The following is an 11,045-nucleotide window of genomic DNA, read 5'->3' on the forward strand; positions in this document are numbered from 1 at the left end:
TCCTGGTCACGCCCAATAAAAGTCTCATTAAAAAAGAGTCTAAGTATAAAAAACTTTTAATTTTTCAGAGTAAATGCTGCAGAGACTTTGTGACAGAGATCAAAAACAACTACTGGTTTCTTGTCCTTCATGCTGAAGTTGTACCTCCTTGACTCATCACTGTAATTCACATTTTAGTTCCTTGTGGTGCTGCTGATGTTCCAACTTCCTGAAACCTAAACATGTATTTAAGCATTATGATATGTATAGTTTAGCTTTTCAGTTTGTTTGTCAGGTGTGGATGTCGAAGGTAGAAATAAGAAGCACAGACTGTGCGCCTCCATCTTCACAGATGTTATTGGCTCCTCCCAGACAGCTTAGTAAAACATTCCAGCCCACCTCTGGGAATCTGCTGGCTCCTCGGCACACTCTAACTGAACTTCAGTCAGGACTTTACAGGAGTTAAAAGAGACTGAGCTGACACAAAATGAGAGGACTTGTTGTCTTGGTAACTTTGGCGTGCTTTGCCACAGCTCAGCACCAAGCACTGATTGACTACTTGGAGCGGAGGCTGCTTGCTATTGAGGTAAGACTCTCTTTACCTCCCTGCCGAGCCCTGCGCTCCAGAGTCCCTCTGAAAGGAAACTTCTAGGGACAGAGGCAATGGAATGCAGATGTGGCCAAATCCTGGAGAAATTACTGGAAAATACAGCTCCTTTAAGGGTACGGGGACTGTGGCATTTTTGTCTGAGTTGTGAGTTAGAAATGGGCCTCTGAAGTTTCCTTAGTCAAGGTATACGTGCACGTATGTTACCAACAAAAAAAAAGAGTTTATGCAAAATTGCATCAGTGAAAAAACTTTTTTTGAGGGCAAGTAGTTTTCTGGCATCACAAAGAGATATTCTAAAAAACAAAAAGGGCCAGGGCTAACCTTTTTTTCTATGATGGACACAAATGTATTTGGCTTAATTGGACAAAACTAAAACACAAGAACAGACTGACTGATTGTCAGTCATGTCTGTAATTTAATTTAAATGAGAAGCACGAACCTTTTTAACACACTTTATTAAACTGAACTCCCAAAAATGCTATTTACCCACATCTAACAGTCTCAGCTCATGTCATGTTGAATGATTACCTGTGGGAAGGATCTCTTTTCATTTCCTTCTTCCACAGCGGGGTCATGGGTCAGGCTCGACCACAAAGCACCCAGCTGTATTCTGCATTCAGCTCATAGACACTCGAGCTGGGTGGAAACTTGCCACGTGTGGGCTGAAGCCGGTTGTTTGATAGATGGGTTTTATTCTTATTATTATGGCTTTCTACCACAGTGTTTACTGAGCCTGAAAAGGACATCAAATTATGGTGTTTTCATTGCAGTCAGTGCTCTCTAGAAATCCACTCAAGCTCACTGTATAACACACATCCTATTTATTATTCTGAGTGCTATACAAACAGGGAATACATGTCTGATCATATCTCAGTTATGACTAACCACCTTTGTTAAAACAGGACAGGATCTCTCTGTGGCACGAGCAGACCACCCGCTATGCCTCCGAGCTGCGGGAGCTGAAGCAGCAGATGGTTTCCCAGCTGGAGAACCTGGACAAAGAAAAAGAGGCACTGAGGATGAATATAGACAGCGTGGGGACCAGGGTGGACCGGGTCGAGCGGGAATTAGACTATCTGGAGACACAGAATGGGGCTCAGCCGTGTGTGGATGTGGACGACAAGCTAATAGAGCAGCAGGTGACTGTGGTGAAGGAGAAACAGAAGTCCAAATACTCACAACTCTCAGGTGAGAAATGAAATCTTTACTAAATACCCTGATTTTTTTTATTGGGGATGAACATGACATGCTTGAGCAATGCATGAATAATGTGACCAACAGTTCAAGTCAGCTGACAGTTTATTAGGTATACCTTACTAGGACCAGGTGAGACCTCCTTTTGCCTTCAGAACTGCTTTAATATTGGTGGCAGAAATTCAACAAGGTGCTAAAAACATTCCTCAGACATTCTGGTCCATATTATCGTGACAACATCACACAGTTACTGCAGATTTCTCAGCTGGACATCCATGATGTGCATCTCTGGTTCCACCAAATCTTGCTCTACAGCATTGAGATCTGGTGACTGATGAGGTTATTTGAGTACACTGAAATCATTGTCATCGTCTAGAAACCATTTTGTGGTGGTTTGAGCTTTGTGACATGATGATTGCACTGCTGAAGCAGCCATTAGAAGATGTGCACACTGTGGTCATGTAGGGTCAACAACAAAACTGGGGTAGGCTGTGGTGTTTAAACAATCCTTTGTTGGTACTAAGGAACCCAAAGTGTGACAACAAAGCATCCTATAAACCATTAAACCACCATCAACCTGCAGCCTGAACTGTTGACACAAGGCTAGATGCAGCCATGCTTTCATGTTGTTTACAGCAAATTCAGACCCTGACATCAATCAAGACTCATCAGACCAGGCAACAGTTTTCTATTCGTCTGTTGTTCTATTTTGCTGAGCCCGTGTGAATTGTAGAATCAGGCCTCAGTTGCCAGTTGCTTACCTGTCAGGAGTGGTGCTTGATGTGGTCTTTTTCTGCTGTAATCCATCTTCTTTGAAGTTCCGCATGTTGTACATTTGTTGTCGCCTTCCTATCATTTCAAAGCAGTTTGGCTATTCTCCTCTGACCTCTCTGTAAACTCTACAGATGACTGTGTGGGAAAATCCCAGCAGATCAGCACGTTCTGAAATACTCAGAAAGCACTCAGCCCATCTGGCACCAACAACCTTGCCACATTCAAAGTCACTGAAATGACCTTTCCTCCCCATCCTGATGCTGTTTTTAAAGAGGCTGCCTTAAACACGTCCACATGTCTAAATGCTATTGCTGCCATGTAATTGGCTGATTAGATATCTGGGTTAACAAGCTGTTAGACACATGTACCTGGTTGCCAGTAATTGCATATTTATTACATTGTCTATGAGAGCCAACTCACATATATATTTAAAAAATTCCCAACTCGCCCTGCAAGGACCCGAGCTTTATCCTTAAAGCTTGGGTCCTTTGCCAGAGGCCTGGGAGCTTGAGGGACCTCTCCAGTATCTTTGCTGTCCCAGGACTGTGCTCTTTTGGACAGAGGTCTCAGATGTTGTTCCTGGGATCTGATGGAGCCACTCGGCCAGTTCACGGTTCACTGCCCCAAGTGCTCCGATTACCACTGGGAATTGGGTTGTTTTAAAAAAATAACAATAATAATGTTAAATAGCCAGTTTGAGATGACAGAGAAAGAGATTCTTTCTTTCCTGTCCAACTGAGTAGATATTCTATTATTAAAAATCATAAACGATTTTTGATAACTCCAGTAATCATTACTGCAATTTGCATCATTTCAGATGAATGTAATGCTGCATTAAATGAAAGTTCTTTTATTCTTAAAATTACATTTAGTGATCCCAAGTGTCACTTAAGTGTTAAGTGTTTTGAGAGGCAGTGCCTTTTAGTTTTTAAGGAATGTTCTAAAAATAGCTTGGCACTGTCGTTTTTAGCAATCTGTGTAAAGGTGGAGGAAATGGTGCAAACTCTCTTTAATGTCAGACAGACTCACATTTGGTAAGCTTGTGCGTTTTTATGGCACCAGGACTGCATGCAGAATTCATTTACAAGCCAGGAAAATAAAATTAAAGCAATTAATTACAGTTAACTAAAGGAATGTGTCACCAGTGCAAGGGTGTCTGGCTGATGTAAAAACAATGCAGAATTAAAAATACAAGCAGCAATGATTGTGCTCCTGCACTTTCATGCATGTCGAGTTTTACTGGAGTCAAGATGTTTCCTGCACGAATTTGGATGCCACGTTTCCTGGATTGTAACTGGTTTTGCATAAACAAGTTACCTAACACGTCCTGTGTCCATTAGTTGGTGTTTGAGAACACCCACTAATTATATGTCATGCTGCTGTTTACCATGTGTGGAACCCACAATGAAAACCTGATGATAATTTACATTTAATGATGATTATCACCTACAGCTGATTTCCAGATACCACGGTGGCATTATGAGTGTGACCTAATACTGACACGTAGCTCAGATTCTGCACATGAAGTTTGGGACAGATTGGACAGTGCATATTTGAGATCTAACAAATTTTTTTTGTTTTGTTTTGTGTCAAAGGATTGATTTTGACATGCTGTAATAAACAAACTCCTCTATGAAAAGCTCTTCAAGCAAAAAAGCCAAAAACTTCAGTTTTGGCCATGCTTCGGCCCTCAAATGATAAATAATTGAGAACACAGAAACTTGTTTGTGGGATAAATTGATCCCTGAATGGGCTTTCTCATGGAAGTACCCGTCCTTCCACAATATGAGGACAGCCATATTTATAATGCATATGAGCTAAATTTACTTTAATTTTCTAATAAATGAGTAGTTTAATCTATGGGCACAGGAACATTTCTCTCTTTATTGGTTTTTCTTTCATGGACAGTAGACAAACTTATTAATCACACAAAAGGAAAATGATGCTTTATAGCCAATTTAGCTACTGGCTGTTTCATCTAATTAACACTCAACTGAAAGCAGAGCTGACGCTGATGACTGGTGGGAATGTTATTAGTTTTTCATGGGAACCATGAATGTGTATGCCACATCTAATGGAAATAAAACGAGGTGTTCTTTCTGAACCACAGCTATAAATAGTACAGACGTGACTAGAATATTTGAAAACTGCCAGCTGTGTCGAGTAAAGCCTGTCCTGCTCTCTGTTTCAGACTGCAGCGACATGATCTCCAGCATAAAAGCCATGAAGATATTGAAGAGAGTCGGAGGGCAAAAGGGCACCTGGACTAAAGACACCAACAGGGCCTCTGGGAAGGTCTACATTTTTAATGGGACGGAAGACGACATCATCCACGCGTTTGCCTCTGTGCAAGACTTCACCCGCTCGTCGGGCATGTCTCTGTCCAGTACAGTGAAGCTGCCGTCAGCCTGGAGGGGAACAGGCCACGTGGTCTACAACAACTACGTGTATTACATGAGTCAGGCTGACGAGTTAAAGGTGGTTAAACATGACCTGCAGAATAACTCTCTGACTGACAGTGCAGTGTTTCCTGTGCAGGACCACGTCCCCGTGTATGGTCTGACCCCAGAGACGGTGATTGACCTGGCTGTGGATGAGGAAGGCCTGTGGGCCATTTACGCCACACAGCAGAATGAAAGGTACATCTCTCTGGCTAAAATGGACACCACCTCACTGGATATTGAGCAGATGTGGGACACAAATTGTCCCAGAGAGAATGCAGAGGCGGCCTTTGTCATCTGTGGCACTCTGTATGTTGTGTACAACACCAAGCAGGCTGGACGCTCACGAGTACAATGTGTGTTCGACGTCAACGACATGGTGACCAGTGAAGATGCACCGCTGGTTTACTTTCCAAAACGCTACGGATCTCACTCAAGTCTGAAGTACAATCCCCACGAGAAGCTGCTCTACGCCTGGGATGATGGCTACCAGATCCTGTACAAGCTTACCATGAAGAAGAAACTAGAGATCTGAGCTTCTCTAAACAGCCCTAACGCTGTATTCTGAGAGGTTTTAGCTTCTAAACTACAGATGAGGTCTCAAAACTAACGATTTTGTAGAATTTAAGATCATTTCTCACCTTTCAGGGAGTTTCAGAACAGCTTAAATATAAAATCTTGGACTCTAACATTGTAATCCACTTCTCATAAAACCTGGAAGCTGCAATAACACAACATTTACTGTAGGGACTGTGAGGCAGGAGACAAACCTAAGAAATGAACAAGAGTCTGTGATGATTCTTTCATGCTACATAGACGTTATTAGGAAGTGACAAAGCTTCATTACAACAAAAAGGAAACGTGAGTGGTTCCCCAAGTGTTGGCCATCGCACCCTGGTGGGCAGTTAAGGTACTGTTGGTGGGCCACAATATGATATTTACAAAAAAAAAAAATGTTAAAAGGAAATACAAGAAAAATAAATCTGAGGATATGAAGTGAAGAAAATACTCAACCTTTATTGCCGACAATACATAGATGGTACAAAAATACTGCTTGTGAGATGATCAGGATGAAAAAAGAGGACGAAAACAGCCAAGATTCAGGAGTGTGAGACTGTAATTATGCATCATAATTTTCTTTTCACAAATTCAGAACTAATTTCAAAATGCTCAGATTTATTTTGTGATATCTGGTGTTTTGTGGCTACCTTAACCCCACTTCTAACGAGACTACACCGTGCTTCCATCTTTAGAGTTGTTTCTCCATCTGCTGTTGAGTGGACCGAAACAGATATACTGTACTTACCCATGATTAGCTGCTGTCTAAGTTTCTGCAGTGGCTCCAGGCACTTTTGTGTGTTCACAGATATGAGGCAAATATTCAACACATCCTTTTAATAGCATAAAACCTCTGTCAAACCTGCCACTTCTATACCTGATATTTGTCATATCAACATGAATCTTTATACCCCAAGTGCTTATCAACTGAATCCAGCTTCTTGAATCTTCCTTCTCAGCTCATTTGTACTGACTCCATTGGATTTTAACATGACAGTTTTGTGTAGCATTCACAGTAATCTTGTCCGTGCTAGTAAATACACAACATTAATTACACCCTAGGAAATGTTATCTTTTGTAGCTTGTTAATTTAATATTTTTTAGTGTTCAGATTTATATCACAAGCACTGTTAACATAAAATACAACCACTGTGTAAGGTGAGCTGAAAAATGTAACTCCGACATTAGGATACTGTATGTGCAAGAAACCGCTAGCAGGCTAGCACCCTGTGCATTATCTGCACTCTTCCCACATGTTGAGCACATGTGCATTTTTGCTAAATACCACCCAAAAAATGAGCAAACAGCACCACTATTGCGATTACTATTCTTTGATGTTTATTAATTTATATCTGAACATAACTTTCTTACTGCCATTTCTTCTACACTTATATCTCCTTTTTCCCCCCGCTATCATATTTTTTCCTAATAACTGTTCATTATAAAAATAACTGGCAGACTAACCATTTTAAACAAGGCTGTCAGTGTTTTTCTATGTACAGTATATAAAGATTGATATAGAAATATTTAAGCATCCATGTAAGATTTGACTCTGCTACACAGTTGCCGCATTGAGCGATGTGGAGCGTTATCCTGCTGGAAACAGCCATCAGAAGCTGGGTACACTGTGGTCATAATGAGATGGACCACAGACACAGATATCAAATGGTGTGAAAATAATAGTGGTTGTTGAATATTATGTTATTCATGATTATAATAAATCTGAAGAAATTTAATTGAATTATGAGTGCTTTATTGATTTTAGTAACGTGTGTTGTCCTCTGGGGTTAAGAAGACCGCACAGGACAAAGTGGTGCAATAGGGACAAATTGTCACGCCATACTGCTTTCCAACACATCTCTGATTTTGAATGTTTAAAATGTGAAGTCAACCAATTTTGTCGTGTTGACAACAACACAACAAAACAGGCAGCACAATTTGACCATCTTGACCATGTTTAAATGCACTGAGCTGTCGTCATTTGACTGGTTGATTCAGCAGCTGAACAGGTGGATCTAACAGAGTGGCCAGTGAAATATTTAAACTTCCGTTTTGCTTCACATCGAATGTAATTTGTAAGACTGCTTTCCTAACCAGTCCAAAAGTCTTTGGAGCTATAATTTCTCATATAATTTTATCATTAATGATTGCCTGACATTTCCAAGAATGATAAAATTACAGAATCAAGCTTTTTAAAAACCACATTCATCATAAGTACTTCAGTCCATCTGCAGGCTGCAGACATGGTCTTGTATGCTTGATTGGCCAAAGCTTAATGAAGCATGAAAATAATTTCACAACCAGACGGTCTGTGAGACTCTGGTATTTGAGTTTTATAAAGCACTTGGTAAAACTTCTACATCTGTCTCAAAGTGTAAGATTTCGCTCACCCGTCCAAAATAAAAATTGGTCAAGTTTATAATGTATCAATAAAACCAGTAAAGAAGTTTAAACAAGTTTATTTTTTCCTAACTGTAAATAAACATTTGTAAAAATGGCTTAAAATTGACAGTAAGAAAAGAGGCAACAGTTACATAAAATCTGAATTACAATACATTTGGAACATTTTTATACCCGATTGAGTTTGCTGAGTAATCCTGCCATTAAACCTGAATCCCACCAGTAATTAAATGAAGGTGCACTTTTAAAATCAATTAACGATAACTGGGATTCAAACCAAGCTAGAAAACCACTGCTTTCATCTCAACTCTCTCATTGGAGTTGTGACCGATTCACTTCAGCCCATCGTAATCAGCTGCTGCTCACCCACCGTTATTTGCACTACCCCACAAACTTGTTTGATCACGTTTAATTCTAACTAACCTATTACTTCAAGATGGACATGCTAAAGACAACATACCATTAAAATTTGGAAATATAATGTTATACAAATAGAATGGGTCTACCCAACCTGCACTGACTCAAAGCCCATCATAAATACATCAAATATGACAAGTTGCATATAAATATGCAAAATAATTATATTGAAAATTACAGTTAAATCCTCAAAACTATGATAAACATTGAAACAGTGAAACTCTCACGACAAGTTGCTTCTCGAGGGCTGGTTTTAGTTACTGAAGAATCCAATGTATTCTGTAGTGTCCACTTTTTCCCGTCCATTTGAGTCATGAACCTGAAGCATGGCGAGTCTTTATTGCTTAGATATAGCTGGCATTAAAAGAGCCTGTTATTTTGCACGACTCAGAGTCTGAGGTGGGGAAGTGGCATGGAGACATCACGGAAAAATCGATGCACAAGAGCATTTTTGGCAGACAGCCTTTTGTTTGGATCGTAGTTCAGCATTTCCTGTAAGATGGAAAAAAAAAAGAAAAGCAGTCAATGAATACAGCCACGTGCTTCAGTCAAAAACTAACACAAGTCGTGGAGTTCATGACACTGTTCAGGGTGCACAGTGGTCAACTCTCTAGTCTGAAAGGGACACTTTCACAGGAGAAAATATTCAGATAGGCAAAGCAGAAAGAAGACCAACTTCTTTGGCCATGAATATATAATGAAAGTGCCAATAAATCAGAAATGTTCTCACCCCGAGCAGTTCTCTTCCATCTTCGTCAAGAAGAGGCACCACTTTTGATAAATCCTGCCGAGCCCACTTGGGGAAGGTTGGTTTGTAGTCAGGCATGGATGTGACTCCGGGCCAGACGGTCTCGTCAGGCGTCCCCAGAGTACGAAAGATTCGGAATAACTGATCTATCTCCGAGTCACCGGGAAACAAAGCCCTCCTGGTGACCTGTGGGCAGGGAGACATGGTTGGTGTCTTTTGTTCATTTTGGAGCTTTTTCTTTTTTGCTGTTAATAATTAAAGTATGTTACCATTTCAGCAAAAATACATCCAAGACTCCAGATGTCAACAGCTGTGGAGTAGTACTTGCAGCCCAGGAGAATTTCTGGGGCTCTGTACCAAAGTGTTACCACCTGAAAAATATCACAGGAGTAAACAGTTGTTGCATGCACTGAGCTAAGAAATTGTAGGTGCCATTAACCTACATAGTAGAGACCACATGAAAGCAGAGCAAGCACATCTGAAGTTCTAGCCGTTTATAATCTTATAACTCTAACATTTACTTAGGTAGGTTGTCAACGCCTTACTTCATGTGTATATGCGCGGACGGGTACTCCGAAGGCTCTTGCCAGGCCAAAGTCAGCCAGCTTGATCTCACCCTGGGCGTTGATGAGGAGGTTCTGGGGCTTCAGGTCTCGATGGAGAACCCTGTGAGAGTGGCAGAAAGCCAGGCCTTGCAGCAGCTGAAAAAGATAGCTCTGCAAACACAGCAAAATATGCTCAGTTGAGTCAAGCCTGACTTCCAGAGTACAATTCTTAGCAGTATTAACTGCTGAAAGTATGAATTCAAATCTGCTGTGATGGTTACCTTTACTAGAGGCAGCGGGATACCAGTGACTGAGGAGGAGTCCATAAACTTTTTTAAATCCTGGTGAAGAAACTCAAAAACAAGATAGAGCTTGTTCTCGGTGTGGATAACATCGCGTAATCTGCAACATGTTGACAGGTAAGTTGGCTTGAAAAAAAAGCAACATCAAACAAGTAAAACAAGAATACTGCAAGCATGGTTTAGACATAGCTGTAACATAAGCACTTACTTGACAATATTTGGGTGACTGAGTTCTTTGAGAAGCGATATCTCCCGGATAGCTGTGCTCGGTACGCCCTCTGTTTCCCTGAAATGAACAAACGGTAAAAGAAACAGGTTTTTATCTAAGCCAAGCATGTACTTTAGTATCCTGGCAGTCTGACAGCTGATCAAGTCCTGAAAGCTGAAAGAAACAACACTACACCTTTAAGCAGCGCACCTTATAAATTAGCACAGATTAGACACGCTAATGATTTAGTTTTCTCTGGTTTGAAACAAAGGTCACAAAGCAAGCAACTTTGACTAACGGCACATCTGAATTTTCAGTAAGGTTTTCTGATGCAGCCTGAGGAAAATGATGGCGATTTAGATCTGGGACACTTTACTGTTATTTACGGATTGTGTTTTTATATTATAACAAGTTACACGTTAATACAACACAACAAGCTCATATGAGCTGTAAGGTTATGTAGGTGTCCTATGTAAGAACTGCTCCTTCTGTGGCCATGAAGACTTTGCTCTTATGTCCAGTGTGGTTGTAGGAAGTTAACTGATGAAACAGTCATGCCCTGATGGAGCCACGAGGTGAGTAAACTGATTACATCAACTCTTCGGCACAGTAAAACTTGAAAACTAACGTTAGCCTGGTAGCCCGAGGATAAACAACAATAGTTTGTTTACTTACGTGTCCAGCCTGATTTTCTTCAGAGCGACAGTTTCTCCCGTCACTTTGTTCTTGGCTTTGTAAACAACCCCATACGTGCCCTCTCCAATTTTCTCAACTTTCTGAAACGAGTCCATCTCGTACCAAGCGCAGGTCTTTAAGCGGCAATTAGCCTTTTAGCTCTTTGTGTCGAAGCTAACGAAAGCTGGGTAGCT

General features: G+C 40.8%; 2 protein-coding genes across 2 annotated transcripts; one reads left to right on the forward strand and one right to left on the reverse strand.

The window, feature by feature from the left end:
- Window positions 1–451: 451 nt before the first annotated feature.
- Window positions 452–5,533, forward strand: olfml3b (olfactomedin-like 3b). The gene is made up of 3 exons (XM_085354045.1): window positions 452–565; window positions 1,492–1,777; window positions 4,749–5,533. The coding sequence occupies exons 1-3, from the start codon at window positions 467–469 to the stop codon at window positions 5,531–5,533; spliced, it is 1,170 nt and encodes a 389-aa protein (XP_085210171.1). The 5' UTR covers window positions 452–466.
- Window positions 5,534–8,760: 3,227 nt separating this feature from the next.
- cdk2 (cyclin dependent kinase 2) lies at window positions 8,761–10,967 on the reverse strand. The gene is made up of 7 exons (XM_085354046.1): window positions 10,852–10,967; window positions 10,177–10,254; window positions 9,948–10,068; window positions 9,667–9,837; window positions 9,391–9,492; window positions 9,104–9,307; window positions 8,761–8,865 (listed from the first exon to the last, which is right to left on the reverse strand). The coding sequence occupies exons 1-7, from the start codon at window positions 10,965–10,967 to the stop codon at window positions 8,761–8,763; spliced, it is 897 nt and encodes a 298-aa protein (XP_085210172.1).
- Window positions 10,968–11,045: the final 78 nt, after the last annotated feature.

Source organism: Diplotaxodon limnothrissa, linkage group LG5, assembly GCF_057381915.1.
Source record: "Diplotaxodon limnothrissa isolate DT_005_m linkage group LG5, D_limnothrissa_male_GT1.1, whole genome shotgun sequence".
NCBI lineage: Eukaryota > Metazoa > Chordata > Actinopteri > Cichliformes > Cichlidae > Diplotaxodon > Diplotaxodon limnothrissa.